Source organism: Patagioenas fasciata, chromosome 22 (assembly GCF_037038585.1).
Source record: "Patagioenas fasciata isolate bPatFas1 chromosome 22, bPatFas1.hap1, whole genome shotgun sequence".
In the NCBI taxonomy this organism is placed as follows: domain Eukaryota; kingdom Metazoa; phylum Chordata; class Aves; order Columbiformes; family Columbidae; genus Patagioenas; species Patagioenas fasciata.
This window is the reverse complement of record NC_092541.1, coordinates 3142055-3169878: the sequence shown is the minus strand read 5'-3', so window position 1 is coordinate 3169878 and position 27824 is coordinate 3142055. Positions and strand designations below refer to the sequence as shown.

General features: G+C 54.8%; 1 protein-coding gene across 1 annotated transcript; it reads right to left on the bottom strand.

Moving 5' to 3' along the window:
* Window positions 1–2564: 2564 nt before the first annotated feature.
* IGF2BP1 (insulin like growth factor 2 mRNA binding protein 1) lies at window positions 2565–26426 on the bottom strand. Its single transcript, XM_065856197.2, has 15 exons — window positions 25822–26426; window positions 24769–24829; window positions 11999–12047; window positions 11477–11528; window positions 11062–11125; window positions 10100–10381; window positions 9614–9748; window positions 9275–9397; window positions 8483–8618; window positions 8277–8399; window positions 7733–7849; window positions 7506–7580; window positions 7119–7250; window positions 6856–6969; window positions 2565–6264 (listed from the first exon to the last, which is right to left on the bottom strand). Exons 1-15 carry the CDS (start codon window positions 25994–25996, stop codon window positions 6175–6177), a joined length of 1728 nt encoding a protein of 575 aa, XP_065712269.1. The 5' UTR covers window positions 25997–26426; the 3' UTR covers window positions 2565–6174.
* Window positions 26427–27824: the final 1398 nt, after the last annotated feature.

Here is a 27824-nt window from a genome sequence, read left to right as displayed (position 1 = left end):
CCATAAAACCTGCGGGTTCCGCCAGCGCAGGAGCCGATGGAGGTGGCGGTGACGCGGGGGTCACAGTTTGGGGCCGGATTTCCTCCTGAAGTCGAGGAATTTGATCCTAAGGTGAATCCGAATGCGCTTGGAATGAACCAATGCAATTAAATGCTGGGTAACGAACGATCGCGCCAATGACAGCCGTTGGAAAGAGCACCTTCTGCCCGGATTCCAGGCAATCCCATCGGCTTCCCAAGGCGACGGGAGTGCCTGGTGAGCCCCACACCATCCTTGTCCCCTGTCCCCGCTGCTGGACCTGGTGTCGCTTTGCAGAGACTGTTCCCAAACCAGGCCAGAACAAACGGCCTCAGCTCTGGCACACGCCCTGGCATCCACTTCCCAGAGATTCCTTTTGTTTTTTAAGCTAAAAAAACCCCTTTTTGCTGTTGGCTTGCACTGATCTGCAGCACCCAAATGCTTGCCACAGTTCATAACCCACTGCTCTGCCGTGGTCCAGCAGAGCACCCCATGGGCACAGCATCCCACTGTGGTCCAGCAGAGCATCCCATGGGCACAGCATCCCACCGTGGTCCAGCAGAGCACCCCATGGGCACAGCATCCCACTGTGGTCCAGCAGAGCACCCCATGGGCACAGCATCCCACCGTGGTCCAGCAAAGCACCCCATGGGCACAGCATCCCACTGTGGTCCAGGAGAGCATCCCATGGGCACAGCATCCCACCGTGGTCCAGCAGAGCATCCCACGGGCACAGCATCCCACCGCGGTCCAGCACAGCATCCCATGGGCACAGCATCCCACCGTGGTCCAGCAGAGCACCCCATGGGCACAGCATCCCACTGTGGTCCAGCACAGCATCCCATGGGCACAGCATCCCACCGTGGTCCAGCAGAGCACCCCATGGGCACAGCATCCCACCGTGGTCCAGCAGAGCACCCCATGGGCACAGCATCCCACCGTGGTCCAGCAAAACACCCCATGGGCACAGCATCCCACTGTGGTCCAGGAGAGCATCCCATGGGCACAGCATTCCACTGTGGTCCAGCAGAGCATCCCATTAGCACAGCACCCCACGGGCACAGCATCCCACCGCGGTCCAGCACAGCATCCCATGGACGCAGCATCTCATTGTGGTCCAGCAAAGCACCCCATGGGCACAGCATCCCATGGGCACAGCATCCCACCACAGTCCAGCACAGCATCCCACGGACACAGCATCCCATCAAGGTCCAGCACAGCATCCCATGGGCACAGCATCCCACTGTGGTCCAGCACAGCATCCCACGGACACAGCATCCTGCTGTGGTCTAACACAGCATCCCACAGGCACAGCATCCTGCTGTGGTCCAGCAGAGCATTCCCTGCCCAGCCCCGGGCTCCCCGCCAGCTCTGAGGTAGTTTGCACGTGCACGTTCCCCACTCACAGCACCTGCACGGCCTCCAAAATAAAAATAATCATGATTTAAGAGCCTCTGGCTGGTTTTGCTCTGCTCTGGATCTCATCCATAATCACAAATGAGTTAAAAAAAGAGCTGATTTGACTGAATGGGGACACATCTCTCTCCTCCCCATGCACTGTGGATGTGGAGCCACCGTTGGGCATCCCAAATTAATCTATCCCGAATTAATCCTGCAACCCCAACCCGAGCAGGCGCCGGAAGCAGCACCTGGTCCAGTGTCTGTGCTACTCAGGAGAGCGCACGGATCATGGGGTTACACCGGCTTCACCCACACAAAACGAGAAGATACAATGGAAAAATAAATGGAAAATGGGAAAAAAAAAAACAAAAACAAAAAACCCAACAAACACTTCGGTTACTAAATTCTCTGAAAACAAGAAAGTTCCAAAAATATCAGAAGCCCATGTTGTGTGGAGCACCAAGGGGCAGGGAGGGAAGGTCTACATCAATAAAAGGAATTAAATGTCTTCAACTGCCTACAAGCAAGTCTGCATTTCTGAGTTTATTTTAAGTCTAGAAAGCACTCAAAATAGTTGGAGCTAAACATTAAAAAGATCTTTTTTTCCGGCATCGATTCACTATCTGACTTTTACTGCTTTTTTTCTTTTAATGTGCTTAAAAAATAAAAACAAACCCCAAACCTAATGCCCAGGAAACATAGAATGTCATAGGATGCCGCTCAGAGGCAGGTTCTTGGCCATATTTCCTGTGGATTTTCCTCTACTTGGACTCCATGGAAGGGCTGGGGGGTCTCTAGCAGCACCCACCACCTGGGGGTTTCTCCCTCTTTCTCCAGCTGAACGGCAAGAGGAGACACCGAGTGCGTTCAAATGAGGTGAACCCCCAAATCCCAGCCCCCCTCCGCATGGCGGCCGCTCCTCCCAGTGACGCTTTGTAGGGGACACAGCACCAAGGGGCACCCGGGGGAAACTGAGCCACAGAAGTGCTTTGGCTGCCCACAGCCCCCCAGCAGAGCCCCATTGTTCCCCTGCCCCACATCAACCCCCCACCCCACGGATGTTTCCAGACCCCCTGGGGCTGCTCCTTGATTTGGGGGGAGGAATTAATATGAAAAATATCAACCCAGAATTCTTTCCGCTGGGATAAACTCAAGGTGGGGGTTCCCCCAAATCACTGTTTATTGGGGTGCAAAGAGCAGCCAGAGGAGCTGTTGCGGGGTTGGGGATCCCTCCTGCTCCTTTTGGGGTTTTTAGAGGGGTTTTTCTGCTCCCCCCCCGCCCCAGGCCTGATCCAGAACCCACCTGTGTCTGCTGCCCCCACCTCATCCACCCATATCCCAGTTCATCCCAGTTCACCCCAGTTCATCCCAGTCCATCCCACTGCCCCTCTTCCCAGCTCAGCTCCAGAGAAAGACGGGAGATGCTCGGAGGCGGGTTCCTTACTGCAAATCACTTTATATAAATAATTTCCCTTGGGAAAAAGAGATTCCCCCCCCAAAAAAGCACCGACCGCTTCTACCTTGGGGCAGCAGGACCAGCGTGGGGGGGGGAAGCACCAAAGGTTTCCCTGAATCACCGGATTTTAGGTCAAATCTCACCGCAACAAGCAGATGGACAGGACGGGGGGCGCTCGGGTGGGATTGGGGTGGTTTTCATGGTGGTTTTTTTTTATCCCTCAATGATACAGTTTGAACCAGTTATCAAAAAACGCTTGCTGTTGGAAAGGACAATTATAATCACCGATGTCTGAATACAGTTCTGTGCAAGGCTGAGGAAAAAAAAAAGGAGAGAGCCAGAGATTTCAAGTAATTAACTGCTCAAGGTTAATTGCCAGTCCTCCTTGATTGAAAAATTAGAAGAGGAAAAGCCCAGCGAGGGGCAGGAGCTGCCAAGCCCAATTTTGCTCCTTTGACCCCGCTTTGCTGGGATAAAAGGGTCAGTGTTTCCATCCCGGTGGCAATGGGTGCAATGCAGGGGGTGGGGTGGCAGCGCCTCCCATCCCAACAATCACTGCACCACTATTGAATTTCACATCTTTAAAAATAATGCTCAAAAATAGGGTCTTTTTCCTGTGGGTATAGTGGAAAATACCCAGATGGGACTTAGAAACAAGCCAAACCAAGCCTGTGAATGTTTTGGAGCAGGAGAGAGGGGCAGTGCTGGGCTGGGTTGGCCCTCCCTGCGCCTCCTTGTGCGGCTGCAGGAAACAAAACTTGGTTCCCGTTCCTTTTTCTCTCTCTCTTTCTCACTTTTTTTTTCCCCTTTTCTTGTTTTTAATCGCTTATCCTCGGTAAAACGGAGGCAAATCTCTGTAAAACATGTCACAGCATCATAGTGGAGAAGATGGTTTGACGCTGCCCCCGTGGCAACACGGGGGGTGATCCGTCTGGGTTCGGAGATATAGATATAAATATATATATACATATATGTACATATATATATATGGCTTCCAAGTGTTAGCAAACAAAGGGCCTGAGCTGGTGCGGTTTAAAACCCAGCAAACCCCGCGTCCCCCACTTTGCATAGTCCCCGTGTCCCGGAGCGGAACATTCCTGATCCCAAAGCTCTTTCGAAATCTGATTTCTCAATGGAGGTGGATAGAAAAAGCCTTTCAGCCAGTGGCACGTTTGGATTGCTTTGTTCTGTTGGTTTTTTTGTTTCAAATTTAATTTAAAAAAAAAAAAATCAAGAAATTGGGTTTTACCAATTGCAAAAGTTGGTGGGCTCCAATATGTCCAAGGTCTTGAAGAGTCGCCACCCGACAGCTCTTGTTGGTGAAACTCGTGAACTGGCGTGAAAAGGCCCCAAAAAGCAGCTGCCGCCGCCACCTTTTCCACTATGGCTGAAATCCCTGTCGTTCTCCATAGAGAGCTCATAACACCCGGTTACCTGCACATAACTCCTGGCTCATAAGAAATTATGAAACTTAACTTCTCTTTTCATTAAAAAAATAAAATATTCAAGACTATCAGCTTTTATATAAAATATCAGCAAGCCCCCCGAAAAAAAAACAAAACAAAACAAAAATAAACCAAAAAAAAAAAAATCAATTGCTGAGGTAACTTCATACCTTGAGGTAGCTTTTTTTTTTTTCCTTTTCTCTTCTTTTTTTTGCTTTTTTGCCTGTTTTTCTCCTCTCGTTGCTCACACACAGCAATCCCCGCCCCCCCCATCTCCCCAGCGTCACGGCGGTTTGGGGACAGTAACTGCGGCCACGGTCCCTCGGCACCGACCCCGGAGCCGCGCTTACCAGCCGGGTTTGGCTCCGGGAAAACGCCGCTCGAGCCGGGGGGGGCTGCTCCCCGCTTGGGAAAATAAGGGTTAAAACATCAGTGCGAGGCTTGTTCCAAATCCTTTCAGCCCCAAAGCGGCTCCCGTGCGGGATCCAGCACCGTTCCTCTCCTCCTAAATGAATCCCAGTTTGGCTTCGCCACCCTCCCGTCCCGATTTGCAGGAAAATCAGTGTAAATCCGTATTTGGGCTGGATTTGCAGCAGAAAAGCGTGGGGAGACGAGCCCTTCGCCTGCCCGGGAGAGGCGGTGGCAGCAGTTACTGTCCCTGCCAAATCCTCAATATTAAAAACAAACCATTAAAATATATCTAAAATATAAAATCCACATAAGAGTGACGGGAATCAGCAACCGTATTACATTCGGCTGACGTATATATTTGGTATCGGCTCATGAGAACAGCTTTTCTTACCGCAGAAAGGAGGGTGGTGTTTGGTTGCCTTTTAAGAAGTGTTTATAAACTAGCAAAAATGCGCCCAATTTCAAGACCATTTTTCCCCACCTCGAGAGATTTGGAGGGGGGAAATAAGACACAAATTGCCCCAGGGGGGTTAATGCGAGCTGGCACCTCCCCAGTTCGCTAATAAAAATACTCCCTGGGTGTAATTCCCCACGGCCAAACCCTTGGAGGTTCTGTGGCACTTCTGCATGCATTGAGTTACCATAATCCAATTATTAACCAGATTAATTCAGTATTTCCTACCAAGCAGGGGGTTCTTTTGCTTCTCTGTTGGGTGCTTTTGGTGGTGCTTTATTGCTGTTGGGAGGAGGGAAAAGCAGCAGCTCATCCCTGTCCTGGATGCTTCACCTCGTCTCTAGGACGGGTCGTCTCCTCCGCAGTGGAGATCACTGAGAAAGAGTCGCCTGTCCTGTTTCTGACATCATTTCATAGGCTTAAAATTAAAAATAAGTATTTCTTTAACCTAAAACGAAAAGAAACATTCAAAAAAGCAAAAAGAGAAAAAAATCATCCTGGAAAACAGAGGTGCTTGTCCTGGGGTTTCATCTATTTTTCCCCCCCTGCACTGGATCTTGTTATCAACAGGGGTTGGTAAGAATCCACTGGAACTTGTCTTGGGGAAAAAAACAAATAAAATCGGTAAAAAACCAAATCAAAACGAGAAGCTCCAAAGGCCACAGGTGGCTCTGGGAACGTCCAGCAGCTGCGGAGACGTTGGGGCTGCAATGGGACCCCAAAGGCAACTGAAATTTGGGGCAAACTCTGTGCCTGAGAGGGGCCCCGAGCAGCACCTCTCGCTCCATTTCAATAGCTGCCCTGGCACGTGGAGCTAAAAAAGGACCCAATTTCTTTAAGTTTTTTACCCAAGCATCTACCTGGGGAGCCAATCAAACTGCCTTTTAGTCTCGATCGGTTAATGAAAAAAGTATCGTCTGTCTACGGTAACTGATTCCCAGCCACTCTTAAGCCCGGCCTTGGCTGCTCGGCGCTCCCGGGAGCCGCTCTCATTTCCTCCGCGCTTGCGTCTGGCTCTGTCCCTTCTGGTGCTGCTGCTTCACCTGTGCCAGGATGTCCCGGATCTTGCGCTGAGCCATCTGTGGGGACAGGGACAAAGGGGAGCTGGGGGGGACCCTGGGGCTGGCAAGACCGCGGGGACAGGGACGTGGCTTTGCATAGAATCACAGAATCACTTTGGTTGGAAAAGCCCCTCAAGCTCATCAAGTCCAACTGTTCCCCCACCCTGGCACTGCCCCATGTCCTGAGAACCTCACCAACCCTCCAGGGATGGTGACTCCAGCACTGCCCTGGGCAGCCTGTTCCAATGCCCCACAGCCCTTTGGGGAAGAAATTGTTCCCCACATCCAACCTCAACCTCCCCTGGTGCAACTTGAGGCCGTTTCCTCTGCTCCTGGCGCTTGTTCCTGGGGAGCAGAGCCCGACCCCCCTGGCTCCAAGCTCCTTTCAGGCAGTTCAGAGATCAGAAGGTCTCCCCTCAGCTCCTGTTCTCCAGCTGAACCCCCCAGCTCCCTCAGCCGCTCCCATCACACTTGTGCTCCAGCCCCTCACCAGCTCCGTTCCCTTCTCTCAACTCTTTGAACGTCCCCAGAAGGACACACGCAAGTGGACACAACCCCATACAAGCCACCAGAGAACCGCGGGGTGCTGGGGGGGCTGCAGGGCCATACCTGGCTGGCGTAGAAGTGCCCGATGATCTTGACGATGACCTGCTCGTTCTCGTCGGGGGTCTGGTCCCGCGGCACCACCACCTCGGCCGCCGTCAGGTTCTGCAGCTCATTCACCTGCGGGGAGGGACCGTCTTGCTGAGCCTCCCCAGGGAATCCCAGCCAGTTCCCGGGGAAATCTGCCCCTGGGATGTCCCCAGGCTCCCCACCCAGGGATGTCCCACCCCTGGGTGCTCCCGTCCCCATCCCGACATCGCTCCACGTACGGTTTTGCCGCCTTTGCCGATGACGCGGCCGGCGGCCGATGCGGGGACACGGATGTGTGTCTCCAGCTTCACTTCTTCCTTCGGCCCAAAGAAGTTCTCCTCCTTCAGCTTCCCGTAAATCCGGCCCTGCGCCTGCGGGGGGAGCAGGGGGTCAGGGGCCACCCGAGGTGTCCCACCCCCGCATGTCCCCACCATCCCAGTCGGGACAGCATCCTGTGAAACCCCAGTTCTTGGGGTTTCCAACCAGCTCAGCCCCAGGGAGATGCTGGGTTTACCAAGCCACAGACCAGGCTCAAAATTGGGGTCATTCCCCTACTCCCCCCTCCCAGCTCCAGGGGGTGACAGAGGGACACCCCAAACTCCCCACAGTGATAGCGTGGAGGGAACCTTGAACTGAGCTTCGGGGGGGCCGGTGATGACGACCATGCGCACTTTGGAGTCCGGCGTCTCCGGAGGGGCGATCTGGACGGGGAGACAGACAGTGGCTGTGGCAATGTCCCCTGCTCTGCCGCAGGATTGGGCCCCCAGCCCGACCACCTGGGCTTTTCAACTGGTTCTCCCAGCCAGAAAGGCCCCGGCTCAGGGTGGGGCTGGCGGGGGGGTCCCCACCCTACCTTGATGGAGGCACTTGCGAAGCGGGAGAGCTGCTTGATGTGCTGCCCCTTCTTGCCGATGATGGCGCCAACCGCCTGCGCGGGGATGAAGACGTGCACGGTCTCCTGCTCCGGCGGCTGCGGGGACAGCGTCACCATTGGGGCTCAGTGTCACCATGAGGACAGAGCTCCAAGGACCCCCAGCTGATGCCCACTCCCCAACCAGGGGTGCGGGGTTGAGCCAGCACCAGCCCCATGGGGTCCGAGCACCTTCTGTGGTGCATTTGCAATAGTTTAAAGCCCAGATCATGCCCCCTGGGCTGGGAAGGAATTGTTGGCCCTGAGGGTGGTGAGAGCCTGGCCCAGGTTGCCCAGAGAGGTGGTGGATGAAGCATCCTTGGAGACATCCCAGGCCAGGCTGGACGGGGCTCTGAGCAACCTGAGCTGGTGACGATGTCCCTGCTCATGGCACTGGGGCAGTTTGAAGGTCCCTCCAACCCAAACCATTGTCTGATTCTACAATTCTCGGCGCAGGGGACACCCTGAGCAGCCGCTGTTCACCCACCATGAAGGAGCTGTACGGCGCGGCCCCGGAGACGCTGCTCGGTGGCGGGGGAACCGCGCTGGACGAGGCCGGGAAGAGCCCGACCGCCGCCAGGTTCAGCCCAGGGATGAGGTGAGACTGCAGCTGAGGGCGAGAGCAGAGAACAGCTCGTTTGTTTGATCGTGGCACCCTCCCAAAAAGCCCCTGCCAGCCCGGAGCCCACTCACGCTCATGGCGGCCACGTCGTTCTCGTAGGCTTCCCGCACTTTCTTCATGATCTCCTGCTCGGCGCGGCAGCAGTTCTCAATGGAGCCCTTCACCGTGATGGTCCGCTCGGGGTTGTACAGGGTCAGGTCCTGCAGGCTGGGGAAAAACAGGTCAGCGCTGTGCTCCTTGCCATGGGGGCAACGGGCTGTCACTGTCACCATGTCCCCAGTCAGAGCAGGGACCACATCACAGTTTGAAGTGGGATGTCCACTCTGCCTTCACCCCAAAAAACAGGATTTAAGAGTAAAACCCCAGTCCCAGGCATCAAACCAACCAGTCCTGAGCCCTGCAGAGCTGCGGAGGGGACACCAAAGGGATGGGGAGGGGGTGCCAAAGGGACAGGGAGGGGGGGACGCCAAAGGGACGAGGAGCGGGGGGACGCCAAAGGGACGAGGAGCGGGGGGACGCCAAAGGGACGAGGAGCGGGGGGACGCCAAAGGGACGAGGAGCGGGGGGACGCCAAAGGGACGAGGAGCGGGGGGACGCCAAAGGGACGAGGAGCGGGGGGACGCCAAAGGGACGAGGAGCGGGGGGACGCCAAAGGGACGAGGAGGGGAATACAGAAAATACAAAGCCAAGATATTTCAAGAGAGCTTTGCGGAATAAAGCACCCAACCCACTGGTGCCTTCCCCGTGGATGGGCAGCATCCCTGCCCCTCTCACCACATCACCCGTCTCCTCCTCATCCTCCCCCCGGCCCCAGCCTGAGGAAGGTCAGCCTTGGTGTCCCCAAAGGCAGCGAGCAGCCTTACGATGAGATGGTGATTTTTGTCTCCGTGTCCTGCTCCACTTTCTTCAAGTTCCGCCCTTCTTTGCCGATCAGGCGCCCCACGAAGTTGTTATGGGCCAAGATTTTCAGAGGCACTTCATCAGCTCTGGAGAGGAGAATGGGTGAAAAAACAAAACCCATGAAGGATGATTTCAGCCTGGAGAGGGAGGGTTTGGTACAGAGGGACAGGGGAAGCTCAGGTCCCCCCGCCCCGAGTCCCCTGGTCCCCACAGCAAACTCCTGCACACATGGGAGCATCACCCGGCGCTGGGACAGGATCGGAGCCCAGCGAGGAGCAACACAAACACAGGGGGAACCTTACGTCTTGGTGTCCTTCGCCTCCTTCTGCATGATCTCCAGAATCATCTTGCAGGCAGCAGAGCAGCCCTCGGGGGTGGAGTGGATGCTGATGGCTTTTTCGGCAGCTCCCGCATTTTCTTTCCGGTGCACATCGATCCTGCAGGGACAGGACGGGTACCGGGGTTGGGGGGGACTCCGCAGCTGCTCCGCTCCCTCCATGTCCCCGCAGCCCACCCTACTCTGAGGTTATATGCACCCAGGGAAGGCGAGAGGAGTTAATTCTGGCCTCAATACTTGACATGGATACAGCAGCTAGGGGCTCAATGAGCTCATGCTAAATGGGTCCGGCTGGAGCAGTGACACCCCCACACACCCACCCAGGTCCTGTACCAGCAAAACGGACATGTGGGAAGCACAGCCAGAAAGCCCATTCCCCCCAAAAAATCAATCCAGCCTTGTGTATGACCACAGAGCCCTCAGCTCAGCGACCGCGAGCCAAGGGACTCACTTGGACTGCGTCTGCTTGGTGATGTTCCTGATGGTGGCCCCTTCCTTGCCGATGATGGCCCCCACGTACTGGGTGGGCACCAGGAGGCGGAGGGGGATGTCCACGGGCTGCTGCTTGGCCGGAGCTCCCGCGGTGACGGGGGAGCCCTGCCGGGGAGCGCCCCGTGCCCCGAAGCCGCCCCGTCGCCCGTTCTCCGGCCCCTGCGCCGACTGCTCGTCAGGGATGTAGGAGACCTTCAGCGCGTGGTTCTCCAGCTGGTGCCCATTCAGCTTCATGATGGCTCTGGAAGGGGACAGAGGGTTGGGGAGGGTCCCACACCAAGTGGAATCAGCATCAGCTCGACCCAAAACGGGCCAAGTCCTCCCTGGTGTAACACCCGGCGAGGAAGCACTGGGAGTCGGGGAGACATCAGATGCTGCAGGGACCTGGTGGGACCTCCCAGCCAGCCTGGGTGAGCCAAAGGGGCTTCAGGGGAACGTTTCCAAGCAGGGACGGCAGCCCTGAGTGCAGGACAGGACTGTGCTGGGAGCGGTTCCCATGTCCCCTTTGCCTGGTGATTTTTGGCCAGTGTTTCCATCCCGCTCCAGCAGGAGCTCGGGGCTGCAGGAGCCGGAGCTGTCGGTAGATGGGGCCGGCAGCAAGAGCAACACGAGGCTTCGGCCACAGCTCCACAGCCCCGGCAAACCACCCTGGTTTTCTGCGGAGACAGCACAGACTGCAGCTCTCCAGAAAGCGGGCACTGACTCAACTCTCGGGAAAAAAACACCCGAAAAACTCTAAAATTGGCGGAACAGGGAATTCCCCTGCCAGCAGCCCCGTCCCTGTGAGATGCAAAGGGACCAAAGATGCTTGATGAAGCACACACATGATTTGAGTCCCCACACTGGAAATCCTGTTTTCTACTGGGGAAAGGGGCTGGTGCTGCAGTGCAGGGACAGTCTGGGGACACCATGGGGACTTACTGCCTGGTCTGCTCCCTGTTGGCATAGGTGACGTTGACAACGGCTGTCTCGCTGTCCGTGTTCACTGCGAGAAAAACGGACCAAAAGTCAAAAGGCAGCGCAAACACCTCGGGCTGAGACCCCACAAACAGCACAGAGTCCCCACACGTCCCCCGGGGATGCCGGTGGTGCCACGGGGACGATGCCAGCCCGCCCCGCTGCGGGACACTCCCCTGCTCCCCAAAGCCACCGCGGGACTCGCTTTGTACCAATGGGGAACAATAAGAAAAAGCCCCAGGAACCAGGCTGAGACCTCCTGACATCTGTAGCTGCGGCTTGTGCTGACAAAGCAAAACGGCGTGTCCATCCTCCTCCTCCCCCCTCCAAACAGCCAGGGCAGAAAATATCTGAAATGCAGCTTCTTTTGTCATCCTACCTTGCTCACAGTTCTCCACGGTGCCATACTGGGCTAGCAAACCATCCAGAACCTGGGAAACGGAGAGAAAAAGTAAAACCACTTTACATTGAGACCGTCGGGACAGAGCAGGGAAATAAAATCAATCAATAACGGCAGCTTCCTCATCATTAAGGTTTCACAAGCAATTAGCCAAAGGAAGCTCCCGCCTGGCCAGGCCAAGGGGCCTCAGGGACGGGAAGAGTCGGGAACGTCCTGGCAGCGGCGGGAAGAAAGGATCCATTCTGTCCCTCACACAATGGATAAATCACTATAAATTGGTATTAATGGGGATTTTGGTTGGTGTGGCTTACGTTGCTTCTGCCAGTTGAGTTTACTCCTGCAGTGGGAGAGCAATAAACCACATGGACGCAAGGAGCTGGTATAATTAGACCCAGTTAATAAGAAAGAAAAGGATAAATGAACTTTAATCCCAAGTACAGAAACCTGGTGGGGGAATAAGTCCTTAAACCTGGTCTCCACTTCCCCACTTGCTCCTCTTACCTCCCATCGCAGTTGGGGCGGGATGTTTCGAATTTGAATTTTCCGGCTCCTGAAAGAAAAGCAAAGCAATTAAAAAAGCAGCTTTGGTGTCCAAAACGTGGCCGTTTCGCATCAAACCATTGCACGTTGTTTGTATCTGACCAAATTTTGCATTTCCACGTGCTACCCGGGTTTCTGACGGCTTTTGGCTAATTCCACTCACTCTGGATTTACCGAGAACACGATGCCAATCCGCCCGACCCTTCGGCATCGGCCGCAGCCCAGACGTGGGCACGGCTGGGAAGGCTTTGGCCAGGTTTAATAGCGGGATTAGAAAGCCAAAAGGGAGCCCTGCGCTGGTGTAACCTGCCCTCCCGCTCCGTTTGCACGCAGGGGCGACCCTGGGATCCAAAACCAGCAGAATTTCCACCAGGGAGCCCCGGTTCCACCGCCCACCGTGCTCCCAGCGTCCCCACCCTTGCGCTCCTGGCTCTTCCCGACCTCCATTTTCCCAAAATAGAATCTCTTTTTTTAGCTCCCATGCCAAATTTACCCCGGGGGTGCTGTCCCCCCTCGCTCGCAGCTGCTGCAGACAGCTGAGAGCAGTCGGGGCTCGGCCGGCGGCTCCGGCACCGCTGTGCACCCCCCGACCCGTTGCCAATACCCCCTGACCCACGGCTGGCACCCCAAGTGCTGCCGGACCCCCCACACAAAGGCAACGACATTCGGGAAATGCAGCTCTGTGGGTGCAAATAGTGCCAACCCCCCACACGGGTGGTCCCCCCCAGCAGCTTCTGTTTGCAGAAATAACCAAACCCACGGAATTTTAAGGTGGCCAGAAGACAAACGCCGGGACCACGGCAGCGCTATGTGGGGTAAATACCCTCAGAGCAGCTCATCGCAGACCCGGGCTTCACATCCAGACTGTTCATGAACACGTGAAATAATCCAAAACCAGAAAGAAAACGAGATTCCAGATCCTTATCTTCTAATTGCAAAACTTCAGAAGGCGGCTCAGCTCATTTGTCAAGGGGAAGAAATCGTCTGGGTACAAATGGCCCAAAGCCATGGGTGGGATTTCACCACCCAGGTGAGGATGGATCCTCCGCACCCCCATCCCGCCGGGTCCAGCATCCCCCCTGGATCTGGGTACCAACACACCCCAAAACACCCCAGACAGCCCGGTTGGGTCAGCTGCTTTCAAACAGAACCAGGGTTGGTGCTCCCCAGGGTCACCAAGGGTTTCCAAAGGCTGGACGGATGGGGCAGCTCTCCCCTCTGAAAGTCAGAATGAAGCATAAAAAATAGGATTTTCAGCACTCCCGCCCGCTCCGCCACCAGGAAGACTCCAAAACGCCACATTTTGTCACTGCTACAGTCGCAAACCAGGTCAATGAGGAAAAAGAAGCCAAACTAACCCTTAAAATCCCAGCGTGTGGCGGGTGCTGCAGGAAGCACAGGGTGAGGGGGAACGCTCTGAAACCAGATCTCGCGTTTCCATGCTGATCCACATCCCCAAATGAATGGGAGAGAGATTAAGAAATGGAGAATGCGGAGAATGTCAGAGTCCAGGGAGGGTCGAAAGGATTGGAAGTGACAGAGGAAACCCCACGGTCCCCCCACCCGCCCCCGCCACGGAAACTTCTCCAGATCGCGACAAGCATCTGCACGGGCAGAGCATGTGTTCCGCACAGACGTGACCGGCATCCAACGCGCTATGGAGAGAAAAGAGCCATTTATGTCCTCGTACCGTCACTCTGCCGGTGGCATCTCATTTTCTCCCCCCAAAAATGAGAAAAATAAAGAAAAAAGCACTGGGAGTCTTTTGCGGAGGTGGTGGGAGCGCCCGCCCGGGCACAGCATCACCACGCCGGGCACGGCCAAGGGCTGGCCGCACCTCACGGGGCGCTGGGCCTTCGTTAATATGTTAATTAACCAGTAATTCCTCCCCCTGCGACCACGGCACTGGGATTATTTGCTGCTCCTAACGGTCTCCATCACTGACAGGTATTAATCTCCATGAGGAGGGGGAGATGGGGCTTTCCCAGCCCAAGGGGGTGAGCGGGATCTCACGCACCCCGGGCTGAGCCGGCACCCCAAATACGCAGCCCCTGGCCCATGGGTGCCCCTGCTGTCCAGGGGGCCGCATCCCTCAGTCCCTGGACCACGTGGAGATGCCTATGCTGGGTGGGAACCCCCCGCTCCACCCCGGCTGAGGCTGGAATGACAGAGGAAGTCATGAATAAATAAACCCATTCTTGGCTTCGCCAGCAGCAGGTCCGGCCGTATTTAAATCCCCGCCGTGGAACATCACCCCACGCGACAGCGCGGTCCTGCCTGTGCCCAGCACAGCTCCACTCCCAGTAAATAACCCCGAGAGGTGCAATTCCCCGGCGTCTCATTGAGGATGTGCCAAACGCAGGAGCTGGTCCCTCCCATGCCCGCGTCCCTGGGGTGACGGAGCCGCGGAGCAGCCCTGGCATCACCATCCCGGGGCACACGGCAGCAGCTCTCGGGGATGCTGCCGGGTTCATTCCAGAGGCAGGAGCCTCCCAGATCCTCGGGGTGAGCCGCAGCGACTGATCCACCTGCTAAAACACATTGACTTGCGAATCTGGGTGGTTTCTGCCATGTGCTGCTGGCTTTTTTGTTTGTTTGTTTTAATTGGGGGTGGCAAGAGGAGCGTGAGCGGCTGCAGGGCTGGGAAGGGAAAGGAACCACAAGTCCTGGGGACAGACCCTGGCATCGCGCTCCTGCTCCGCACCGGCGGTGGTGCCGGTGACAACGGGATTGTGGCATCCCCTGATCCAGCCCTCGAGAACCAGCCGCCCTGGTGGCTCCGCTGAGAGGTGACGGGACACCCCAGAAACCTCTCAATGCCCTCGGTAAATCCTCCCCTTTCCGTCCCCACCGCGAGTTTCACAGAGCAGAGGTGACCGATGGCAGCGACCACTGGTGACAGAGCAGAGAACTCGGGGTTGACCCCAACCCCATCCAGCAGCTCCTCCCAAACCATCTCTGCAGCTCCTGGGGGCGGGGGGACCCCAGAGCCCCAGACATGGGGGGACCTGCTAGAACTGAACAACATTAATGACGGCTTTTCAATCAAATGCAAATGTTATGCAAATTTGGGGGCTGAAAACACAGTGCATCCCTGATTCAATTAACAGCATTTCATTTATCTAGTTAGGCTTTGATTCAGGAAAGCACTTAATCCTGTGGTTAATGTGGTGTTGTTGTTGTTTTTTAATGTTTTAAACATTTTTAAATAGGAAAATGTGGTTGCTAAGACACAAACGTTGCCAGGGGGACTCAGAGAAAAGTTGTAGCTGAAATTACTTGCTTTTCCCTTATAAATTGATAGGCTTTCCATTTGCCGGCACCTCAGCGAAGCAGGAATATTATTCCTATACTCCCTCCATTGACAAGGTGATAAAAGCACAAAAAGAGGCACCTGCTAAACACCCAGCACAGCCCGGTCGGGATCTGCCTCCAGGATTCGGGGTTTCCCACCTTTTGCGTTGCTCTCCAAGCCACCACGGCTCCCAGTTCCCCCCAAGCCAGGGTGGGGGGTGTTAACAAGCACTATTGAACCCCCCAGGATCAGGCCAAGCCGGATGCTTGGCCTCTCACAGCTGGAGGGATGCGGGAGTGAACTGGCCACGGGATTGCAGAGAAACACAGAGGAACACGGACACATCCCCCATGCACAACCCTCCCACAGACCCCCTCGCCCGGGCCGCCCGTTATCTCCAGCGAGCAAGCACCGTGTGATTAATCATCCCCATCAATCATCTCGGCAACCAGAATTTGATCTTGGGCTAATAAATCTGTCTAATTGGTTTCTCTCCATTAGCTCTTTTTTTTTCGGAATCGCTTTGTACACGGAGGATCACGCCTGATAATTGATGGGATCTTTTCAGGGAGCTGCCAGGAATGAAGAGGTGTCCATGAGGATCCTTGGAGAACTCGCTCCTGGTTTTAGAACCTTGGGTGCGGAAGGAAGGGAACGGGGAAAAACGCTCCGGTTTAAGTTCCCTCCTCTATTAAATGGCTGCGCTACCTTTTTGCACCAACCTCAGAGGAGTCAACACCACAGGGCTTCAAAGGATGCCAAAAATCTCCAAGAATGTCCAAAACCCCTTATCCTCCACCTGCCCAGAGGAAGACTCCAATCACCCCCAGACTTGTGCCGTCCGTTCTTGGCAAAAAGTCGATACATCAAGGATCTGCGGACAGGACGAGTTTAACAGTAAGTAATAGAGAGGAAAGATGGATGAGTTTTAGACAATGCATCCATTTTGCATTATCTTGCCATTCTAATTTGCTGGCGGCTTGCCACGCATTGAAAGGCTCTTTCTGATGCTCTGAACACGTCCCAAAGCCAAGCCCAGCTAAACCCGGTGGGTTCCCAGCCCCAAATCTCTGACAGCTCTCAAACCAACCTTAACCAAACATGAGCCAGGAGCTCGCACCCGCAGCACCGGGACTATGAATACGCCAACAAATGTGACATTTAAAGGCAAATTTCTTGCAGATCAGCACACATTGGGGGTGGCAGAAGTTCTGCTGGCACCTTCCCTCCCTCCACCCCTGACACTGATAGAAAAGCACACATTAAATAAAAGGACGTTCCGCATTTTGCATTCTGCACATTCTGGAGCATCTTCCTTTACCCACTGGGGCTCGTGTCCTCTCTCCTGCCTCCCACCAACACTCCCACCACCAGGTTTTACCGGCACAAACGGTGTCAGAACGAAGCTTCCAAAGCTGCACCAACAGGTATTTGGGGGAATTAAATATAAAATCAGCGCTGTGCAAACATGCCAGGCAGGGCCAGAGCAGCATCACGGGGCAGGGAACGGCTCAGCGGGGCGAGCGCTTCATTCATGCTTCTAGAGTCCCAAATATTCTCTCCCTGCAACACGTATCACGTCTAAAAGCCTCAGCCACTTTGCATCTTTGCCATAAGCAAGAAGAGGCTGCAGATGTCAGAGAAATTTGTTGCGTTATTAGTTCAGCTGTAACCGAACACTAAACAACGAGTGCATAGAAAGTTGTGTGTTCAGGCTCCAGTTCAGCACATGCCTCATTTTACCACCGAAGCCCCGGTAACTTCAAAAGGACGGGTTCCCTGTGCAAAGCGCTTCCTTAGGAGCCTCGGGAATCCCAGCCCAAAAGCAGAACATTTACAGGAGGTTCTTGGCTCTTCAAGAAATGACACCTCAACAAACAGCCCCATCGAGGCTCCAGCAGCAATCCAGCCCAAGGAGACCCTCACTTTGCTCTTTGCTTCGCTCATTTGAGCAATTTGCTTGTAAATACCTTTATGCTGCGGGTTGGAACCACAGGAGTTTACAAAACACACGGGAGTGTCTTCATAGCAAAGAAAACAGATACACTCGGTGTACACACACAAGTCTGGCTGGACGTGATTAACCAAGGAACCATTTGGCTGAGATTGACAGCCCCGCTTAACTCAACCATCGTTTAACCGCAGGTTGTTCTCCACACACGACACAACCAGAAGGTCTGAACCCCCAGCTTTGGACAGCTCAAGTTTACACAAAGCCAGAGCTTCGCCGGTGAGAAATGCCGGAAGGAACGTGGAGCGGGAGGATGGAGCATCTCAGGCATCGCTCCCACAGCTCCATCCTCACCCCCAAAACTCCCAAACACTCACACAAGCCTTTTGCCACACGTCACCTCTCCACATAGCTCAGGGAAAAGAAATAGGGGGACGAGTAACATTTTGGGACCTGCCAGCCTGTGCCCCCAGCATCCGCTCCCTCCTGGGGCTTTGGGGCGGCAGCTGCGTCTGCGGCATCAGGGGCGAAGGGGCAGGACCCAGGGGGCTGAAACCCCCCGGTGTCAGCTGGCGGATCCAAATCTCCAGAAAGAAGAAGGAATTCCAAAAGTCAGATTTTTCAAGAGTGCTCAGCACATCGGGCGCTAATCACTTCTGAAAATGGAGCTTTTATTTAGATGCTTAAACGCAAGTTGGAAAAACGTGGCTCCAATTGTGGGTGAAAATCTGGCCCTGAGAGCCTTATTTTTTGGTTCTCTTCCCTTTTATTTGGCTCTAGATCACAATTCCCCTGTCTCTTTTCTTTTCCACTCCGGTCGGGGAGGCTGCTCCCCCAGGATCTCCGCTTGTAACTCGGTAAGAAAGGAAACTACAGCGGGATCTTCGTTGGAGTCACAACCTTCTCCTTTTAGCACTAATCGCTCTCCCTGTAAACCCGAGTGCTGTTTACACACGGCGATATCCCCGGACCGTGCGGGATCTGCGTCTCGCGGCGCGGATGGAGCTCTGCCAGCTCCCACGGACCCACCGTGTTCAGTACAACCAGACCCAACCTGCCGACTTCTCCTCAAAATAAAACTCAGACCGCGTTCTGTCGGGGATGCCCGTGGATTAGGGTTTTATTTCCTCAAACGGGTTTGCTCCACGCAGACCAGACAATTACAGTAGCCAGCAAAGTGTGAAATTTCAGCTCTGACCATGTCAGGGCTCCCAAGTGTCAGTCACAATAAAATAAATGACCCATTTCCTGACGGATCGCGAGGGCTCCTCCGAGACAGACGGACACGGTTTTTGTTTATTTTCCTCTTTTTTTTTAATTCTTTTCCTGAAGGGAAGGCTGCGCTCCCCTGTTCTTTTGCATCAGGAGCGGACGGGGATGCTCTCGCCCTCACTCCTGCTCCCATCCCATCCCCTCATCCCCAGCGATGTCGCCTCTCCCAGCTCCACCAGCCCCTCGCCAGGACCTCCAGACACCGTCCTCCCACTCTCTGGTTGTAACAGCAGCTCTACTCCATGCACCGAACGGTTCCCCAAAAGCACCTCCCGACCGCCCAGGTACCCCAAAGCATCCCCTCCGAGCAGGCACCGGCACCCCAGAGCTGCAGCAACACCCAAAAGCATCTGGTTTCACTTCAGATGCTCCTAAAACGAAGGCAGAGCCCAGGGAAGGGGATGAGGTCGGGCAGTGTCCCCTTTTCTTTTCAATCTATATACTTAAACCCGTGAAGACCGCTTGAGCATCTTCATGAGCAGGTGATGGACACTGAACACAAACCAGTGGGGAACTGGTTTCCGCTCCCCTTCTGCAGGTTATTCCACCAGAAGCAGAAAACGCACCCTGGTTTTGAGAAAACCAGCTCAACCCAACGCTTCCCATTAACTTACCCACAGCTTCGTGGGGCAGCGCCACGTGGGTGCTGTAAAACCTCCCGCTGTCCAGACACCTCCCGAGGTCACCCCAACAACCCCAACGTCCCCAGCCCGTCCCCTCCACAGGGTCACACATCTGGGCAGAACATCTCCCAGTGCCACAGGACATGTACGAGGACAGACGGACAGACCCACGGACACCTCCGGCAGAAAGAAGGAAAACCCTCCGGCGAGACCCCCGCAACCCCACAGCTCCACCACCTCCTGGAGAAACTCGCCATTTTCAGGTAAAGCCCAGCAAAGATTTTGGAGCTGGATTCCCCGCAGGGTTCATGCATTGATGGGCAAGGAGCAGCAGGACGAACTCATCGCTGGGTGGACACACACCCCAGGGCTCCGTGCTCCTCGTTCCATCAGAAATAGGTGAAGAACAACCTTCCTGGTGAGTGGATTATTCCACAAACCCATCCCCAGCGCGCACAGGATGATATGGGACACCAGCACCATCCCTCACGCATTTTCTTCCTGTGCCACTTGTTTTCTTAATTATTTTAACCTTGACTGAGCAAGTGCGTTTTCTATCCCCCCCAGGCACCCGGTGCAGGACCCTCCCGGGTCTTTTCCACGCTTCGCACTGGGCACAATAAGAACTGAAAGATGCACAAAGCTCCTCTCCGGCGAAGAAAAATGATTTTAAACATCTAGAAAAGTCTCTGCGACCTCTTCAAAAGGCTTTTTTTATTCAGAAGGAACCTGCAACCTTCAGGTTTCGGGCTCCTCAACTTCTCAGTTTGCTCCTTAATTCTGGGGAAGGGGGAGACACCAGCACCCCCCGGGGCTCCCCTTTGCCTTTGCTTTAGGCTCCCAGTTCCCCCAGCAAACCTGTCCCATCAAACTGGTGCCAGCCCCAAGCAGCCCAAACCCTCCCTGGGAGCTCTGGCAAATATTAACAGCGCTGGGGGCTCCGAATTTGTGTTTATTTATTTATTTTTAATTCTGAAAGGTCTCAGTTTTCAAAGCAAGTACTTTAACCCCAACTTCCCTCGGCCATATCTCTGTTTGCTTGGGTTTTAACCTAAAAAGTAAAGAGAGAAACAAATTCCATGGGAGGAGTAGGTTGAGTCCCAGCAATTGCTGGAATTCAATGTATTCTTTCCTTTGGAAGCCAGAAATCACCAAACTCTTAACAAAGGGCATCTACATGGGTTTCATCTTCTACAGGTTCAAAATTGGAGGCTACAAAGTTTATGGTTAAATTGCAGTTTCTTGCATGTATTGGTCAGTTATGGCTCCTACATGGATGGGAGAAATAAAGGCATTTCCCTCGCTTCAGGCTGTAAATTGGCAAATACATCCTTCCTCCCAGGTATGTTAAAATGTATTAAATTATCTCAGTTTTAAACCTCATGGATGAAATTTACTGACAAATTATTCGTGACTGATCTACTGACAAATCATTTCTAGCTTTTCTATGCATTAATTCCCACACAAGTGCAGCTCTCGGAGGTGTCACAGGCTCCAAACTCACAAGAACAAAGCAAAGAACAACTCCAGATTCTGCCCCTTTCTGGGGGTCAAAATGTCCCATGAGCCCCAACCCCCCCAGCTCAGCCCCTGTTCCTCCTGCCCCCATTCCAAGCACAGAGGTTGCTAATTGTTAATGACACTGGAACTTGTAAACCAGCCCTGTTTGAAGGGAAGGAGGATGATCTGAGGATTGGATTAAAAGTGTATTCTGTCTCAGCATTCAGAACAGTGTCTTTATTTTAGGGGAAAAGAACTAGTAAACTTTCCTCAGTCCAGTTTTCAGAGAATTCAAACATCAGGAGGGAGAAAGGAGCATTTTTTGACTAACACCGATTAAACAAAGAAACCACACTCGCTCTTATCAAAAATTTTACAATATTTCATTACGAACAATTAATTGCACGATTACACGCATGCAAAGAGAACACTTCTCGGGTGTGAAAACATCGATTTGAAAACAAAGACTACAAAGAAGCGCCAATTTTAAGATCTCTCCATCCACTTCTATGCACGACACAAAATCCTGGTGTCATTAACAACATTTGATAACTCCCAGCTCTGCTCAGGAGCTCCCAGACCCTCTAAACCCCAAACCAGTGACTGAGCTCGGTCTGGAGCCCCTGGGCTGGATCCAGTTCCCCCAGCCCTATTTATTTCTCTGGATCTGGCTCCCATTTAATTCTCTGCTCCCCCAGCCCCATTCCACTCCCGGTTCCCCCAGCCCCATTTATTCCTCTGGATCTGGTTTCCATTTAATTCTCGGCTCCCCCCGCCCCGTTCCACTCCCGGCTCCCCCAGCCCCATTTTGGTTCCCGGCTCCCCCAGCTCCGTTTTGGCTCCCCCAGCACCGCTCTGCTCCCGGCTCCCCCAGCCCCGTTTCGGCTCCCCCAGCCCCGTTTTGGCTCCCGGTTTCCCCAGCCCTGTTTCGGCTCCCCCAGCCCCGTTTCGGCTCCCAGCTCCCCCAGCCCCACTCCATTCTCGGCTCCCCCAGCCCCGTTTCGGCTCCCGGTTTCCCCAGCCCCACTCCATTTTCGGCTCTCCCAGCCTCACTCCACTCCCGGCTCCCTCAGCCCCGTTTCAGCTCCCTGCTCCCCCAGCCCCGTTTCGGCTCCCTGCTCCCCCAGCCCCGTTTCGGCTCCCGGTTTCCCCAGCCCCACTCCATTCTCAGCTCCCCCAGCCCCGCTCCACTCCCGGCTCCCCCAGCCCCGTTTCGGCTCCTGGCTCCCCCAGCGCCGTTTCGGCTCCCCCAGCCCCACTCCGGCTCCCGGCTCCGCTCACTTCCACATTCCTCAGATCTGGAATGTCTGCGATGGATTCACGTTTTTCCCCTGCCCCCTCCTCCCCTCATTCACTCATTCTTTCAACCCCAGCGGTTTCTGCAGCTCCAACCCCCACCGACCCTTCATCTGCAGCAGGAAAACTGATTTCTTTTTCCTCTTTTTAACCTCCCGAAGAATAAAGCAGGCGATCATTTGTTTTCAAAATCCTCTTAAGTTTCCCCAAGTTTTTCTACCAGCAAAGTTAAAGAAAAAAATAACTCCCAAACAGCATTGAGATCCTTTAAACACATCTAAACAAACTTTAAAACTCGCGTTCTTTTTAATGAAACGACAGCAGTGACTTTTCTTCGCAGCCCGATACTTCTAAAGTACTTTGTTAAAATGGTTCCCCGAGATCATTAACATAATTTGCAGCTTTAAGGGTTATTTGAAGAATCACTGTAATTAAACAACTCTAAATCAGTTTATCTTTGCTGAGTATTCGGGTGCAGCAGCTACACACGCACCAATCGCTCTTTCCTCTGCCATATTTACACACTCACTACTTTTCTAATCCATTTCTTTGATGAGTTGAGGGACAGGGGAGATTCTGAAGGAGGAAACAAACCACCAGGAAAGACTTATTTACAACGCACAACATCCATTTCTAAACCACCCAAGTCAGTTTTCCTGAGCGTTCCTATTGGTACTTGAAGCGAGAAGAAAACACAACCCAAACGTCGTTTTTAAAACGTTATAAATGGTGCTCAGGACTTGTTTTCCCACATTTCTAAAGGGGGAAGAAAAAATTAATATCAGGTTTGGAGGGGGGGGTGGGGAGGAAGGGGGAGCTTGTTCGGTTTAGATCCCACCAACCCCATCCCATTCTGTCCTCACTGCTCACACTTAATTAACCGTTTCCTGTGCCATGTGCCTTTAAACTGGAAAATCCAGTCTTAAAAACAAGCAGAAAGGAGAAAAGAAGCAAAAATAAGTCGCTTTTGAGGCAGCACCCCTCCCAATCACCTCAGCCGGGCTGGGGCGGGGAGCAAAATCCCCCGAATTACCCCCCCAAAAGCTCTTGCGGGGCAACCAACCTGCCAAGTTTACCAGAAGCTGCCAAAAAGTTGCCTTTTGCAGACCCAGAAACACCAAACACCTTCCCCAAAGTGAGACAAAGTAACCGCGGCTCGGCGAGGGGACCCGAGGGACCCCGGACCCCCCCACCCCGGGGCCACCGTGGCTCCTGTCGCTTTAAACCAGCCCCCGGGGGGTTTCATTTAAACCCCCCAGCCCCTAAAGCGGGGTTTAACAGCAAAACGTGAGACGTGCCCGTTCCGGGGAGACCCGGCAGAAGCACAACCCGGCCCCCCCGCGTTCCTTCGCATTCCACACACCACAGAAACGTTCCCGTTTGCAGCAAATGTCACCCCCACGTACTCGGGGGCGTCCCCCCCCGTTCCCGGGGCTCTGCTCCCCCAGCCCATCGATTATCCAGCAGCACTAAGAAAATAAAACCGAAAAAGAAACGGGAGTATTTCTGCCTGTTATTATGTTGCCCTTCCTGGGGTAATTGCCTCTCCACCACCACCCTTTGCTCATTGATAATTAAACCCCAGCATGTAACGAGCTCCATCGCTCACCTGCCACCAGGTCCTAAAAAACTAATAATAATAATAAAGATCTTGGCTAGAAAATTATTTGATGAGTTTGGGGTTTGCCTTTGGGATCAGCTCCTGCTGGGAGAGCCCCCTCTGCCAAAGTTTGGCACCCGCACCCAGGCGGGACAAGTGACCCCAAAACCGGGCTCCCAAGGGGGGGCTCAAAGGGATGAGGGACCCAGGGGGGGGTTGGGGACAGAGTTGGCGTCGCCTCCTCCCAGCGCGGGCACTGGAGCGAGCACCCGTCACGTGGCCACCGCGGGTTTGGGCTACGCGATCCAACGTGGACTATTTGGGCTGGGGTCTAACTCGCCCATAGCCCAGGCGGCCCCTCCTTGGGGACGGGGGGGTCTCTGCAAATACAAAATGAACTACTCTTGCTATTTCCTGGCCAAGCCCCAGCAGGGCCGGGGACTGAGGGGCCGGGGCTGCTCCGGCGTCCTGCGCGCCAGCAACAACAAAGGGCCAAGAAGATGGAGATGATGGAGAGGGCCGGGCTGGGCAAGGCCGGCGCGGCGGGAGAAGCCCTGGGCAGGTAGATGGAAACCACCAAAAAACACAGTTCTTGCCCCAAAATCCAAGGTGCGAGTGGGCAGGAGCCAGGGCAGCGCCCATGCTCACCGGGCTTTAAATCCCTCCCTGGTACGGAGCCACCAGCCCCATAGTGGGGTTTTATTTTCTTTAAGTGTTCACCATCAAATCCTGGCAAATTTCACTTTTAAAAAAGAAATTGTTTCTATATATATATTTTTTAATGTTACATTTCTTCTGGAAAACAAAAGATTTCGCCCATTTCACAGCAGAGAAGCCAAGCGAGCTTTGGAAATTCTTCCAGTGCCACAAGTTTGAAAATCCCAACCCAAACCGCCTCAGCCACCCAACAGCTTGGGCGAGCTGCTGGATAACAGCTCAACCATCGCCCTTTTTAATAAACTTGCTCGCAGATTAAGTTTTCTTCTCTTTTTTAAAACAAAAGAAATTAAACCTTGATCCTCCAAACTGCCTCTCACCTCGCTGGGGACGGATCTGAAGCCAAATCACCAATATCTCTAATTTCACACGCACACATTCGGGTTTGGTTATTTTTTTGCCTCCTTTATCTTAGATGATTTTTTTCCCCCCAACAGAAATGTAAAAATAATTCAATAAATTAAAACACTGCATTACCTTTGCTTTTTAGGTACTGAATGTTCAATCTCTAGCTGTTTTCCATGAAGCTCCACTTTGCCTAAAAACAAAATGGGTCTGTTTTTTAAAATCTGGGTGGAGTGGTCAGAAAGCTTTGGATAACACACTATCACGTGAAACCTCGCAATTTAATTCAAATTACGACGAACTATGCACGAATACATTTTCCGATCCCTTTACAAGTGCATTTTATTCAATGTAAGGCTGGCTTCAAATGGGCAGCGGTGGGAGTGGTGAGTTCGCTGTTTGGACAACGTTCCTCGGGAATATTTAATTCCTTAGTTCATCCTGCTCTGAGCGCAAGAAAATGAGGAATAATATTTAGGGACCAATTCTTCGCTTTTATCTAATTCACCCAGTTTAATGCCCACACCAAGTCCTTCGGGCAGCTTCTTTCCCCCCTCCCATTAAAAGGCTCACAAATTGTAACTCCATGGCAGAAATGGATTTCTCTTTGAAAATGGAGTGGGTCTCTTTGCTGCTGGGTTATGATGATGATTTTTTATATATATATTTTTTTGGGGAAGGGGGGCAGAGCCCGGTGGGGGTGGGGGGACCCAGTTTTAGAGGAGGGGTGAAAAAATAATTTAAAAAAATTCAAATCTTTTAAAAATTCTCGGCTTCCCGGGGAGCTTTTTCTCTCCCTGCGAGCAGCATGGCGACCTTCGCGCTACTCCACACATCACATGCCCCAGGAAACCCAGTTTCAAATCAAAATGGCCAAAGTCCCAGCCCACCCCCCCCGGGCCGCGACGGGACCCCCGCGCTGAGCCCAGCGAGATCGGCCTGGGGGGTTGCGGGGGTTCCCGCTTTTGCCCCCCACCCTCCCGGGTTATTTTTGGGGTAGCGCTGGGGAGGGAGATGGGGATATGGGGGGTCCCGCCCCAGCGCTGCTGCAAACCCCGACGGGGCGCAACGGAGCAGGGGACACCCCGTGTCTGGGGAGGGGTGGGGGGGCCGTGAGCCCCGGGGGGGTCCCGGGAAGGGGAGAGGAGGCAGCGGGCGGGAGGGAAGGCAGATAACGCCGCTTACCCGAAAAAGTTTCGATGGCTTTCATGGCCCACTGCTCGTCGGGGCAGTCCACAAAGGCATAGCCCGACTTGACCAGGAAGGGGCCGCTCACGGAGATCTGGTGCTCGGTGAAGACTTTCTCCAAGTCGGCCGGAGTCACGTTCTCGTTTAGGTTCCCGATGTAAAGCTTGTTCATGGTGGCGGTGGCGGGGGGCGGCGGGCGGGGGGCGGCGGGGCCGGAGCGCGGCTCCCGGGGGGGCTCCACCGTGCGCCCGCGCCGTCGGGCTCCGGCCGCGCTCAGCCGCCCCACAGCCGGGCCGGGGCCGGGGCTGGCGACGGGGGGGCTCGGTAGCTTGTTGGTTTTTTTAACCCCCTCTTTTTCGTTGTTTTTTTTCCTATTTTCGGTGGATCCTTTTTTTCCGTTGGGGAGGGGGGCGGCGGCCGCAGAGCAGGAGGCGGGGGGGGGGGTTGCTCCTCGGGGAGGGGGCGGCTCCGGCGGGTGGTGGCGGCGGGCAGGGCGGTGGCGCCGGCGGCGGGGGCCCCCAAGTCGCGGAGCGGCACTGGAGTGTCACCGGACGCCTCTCGGCAGCCGGGGCACCGCCTCTAAATAAAACCGACCTGGAAAATGAGTGAAAATGTTTGCTGGAGGAAGCCACGTGGTGATGCGGGAGGGCCCGGCCCCCGGGGGGAGGGGCCGGGGGGGGAGGGGGCGGCCGCCACTTATTTATTTATTTTAATTTAAATACTACGGTATTTACCTCCACGCACACCCCCCTCCCGAGCGGGGAGCGCATCCGCGCCCCGTCCCGCGTGGATGTCTGTGTACCACCCCCCCTCCTCCGCCCAGCCCCGTCCCGTCGGAGCCACTTTCCCATCTGCTGCAGCCCCCCGCCCCCACCGCGCCCCTCCCCCACCGCGCCCCTCCCCCACCCCTTTCCCCCGGTGCCTCAATGGGATTTTTCTGGGTGTAAAAAACTTCGGCATCAAAGGGACCGGGAGGTCCCCTGGCGCCAGGGGATTGGGGATGGAGGGGGGAGCCCCGGGGGGGGCATTGTCCCCGGCATTGTTTTAAGCCCTTCATGTGCAGCCCCGCGGAAGCCTTCGGGGAAGGGGGCGTGGGGGGTGGGGGGGCTCCTCCCGGCACAAAAGGGCCCCACGAGGGAGCAGAACCGTTCCCCGACGGGGCCGGGGCTGAGCTGGGGCTGGGGCGGTGGGGGGCGCCCCGTCGGTGAAGCGGCGTGTGCAGAGTAGCCCCCCCCCCCGCCCCCTTTCCCTTCCCGCCTGCCTTTTCTGGAGACTTTTATTTTTAGGCTCAAGATGGGCTGAAAATAGCAGCGACCCCCTACCCGCCCCCATTCTCCCACCCTCCCGCCTTCCTGCCTCCCGACGGGGCGGGCGGGCAGCGTCGGGGGCTCGGCCCGGGATCCGCCGGGCGGGGCCGGGCGGGGGCGGCCGGGGCTCCCCCCTCTCCAAGCGCTGCAAGTCGCGGCACAGACCGGCCCCTCCGCGCCTGCGGCTCCGGGTGGCGCTCCCCGGGAAAACTCGCTCCCGCCCGCCGGGCCGGGGGCTCCGCGCTCCACCGCCCCTGCGGGAAAGATTTAAACCGTAAAAATTAAAAGAATAGTCGCTAGCAGAGGATCTTTGCCCGTGCACGGAGAGCTCGGCCGAGCGCGGTCCGGGCGCGGCTCCCCCGGCAGCTCCGCGTCCCGCACCCCCCGCCGCTGCTCGGGGTGGCCCCGGGGCTGGGGGGGCAGGCGGGACCCCCACCGCCCCCGGCAGATTTGGGTGTTCCCTCGGTACTGCTCAGCTGGGATGTGCCGTGTTCTATTGCTAAATATTTTATTATTATTATTATTAGCCAAATATTTTAGTACTATTATTTTTCTCCCGGCTGAGGAAAAGCCACGCGGAGAATTTGTTAGTAAATAAATCGGATGTCGTTGAGGAGTCGGAAGTTGTGTAAATCTTAATAAATAGATGGACATGCCCGGAGACGTTTGTATGAGCCCTGTGCTACAGCCCCC

Coding starts and splice junctions, on each gene's coding strand:
- IGF2BP1 (XM_065856197.2), bottom strand. CDS start 25,996: ATGAACAAGCTTTACATCGGGAACCTAAACGAGAACGTGACTCCGGCC. Junction 9,749..10,099: donor ACCAAGCAGACGCAGTCCAA/GTGAGTCCCTTG, acceptor CTGTCCCTGCAG/GATCGATGTGCACCGGAAAG. Junction 8,619..9,274: donor ACAAAAATCACCATCTCATC/GTAAGGCTGCTC, acceptor GTTTTTCCCCAG/CCTGCAGGACCTGACCCTGT.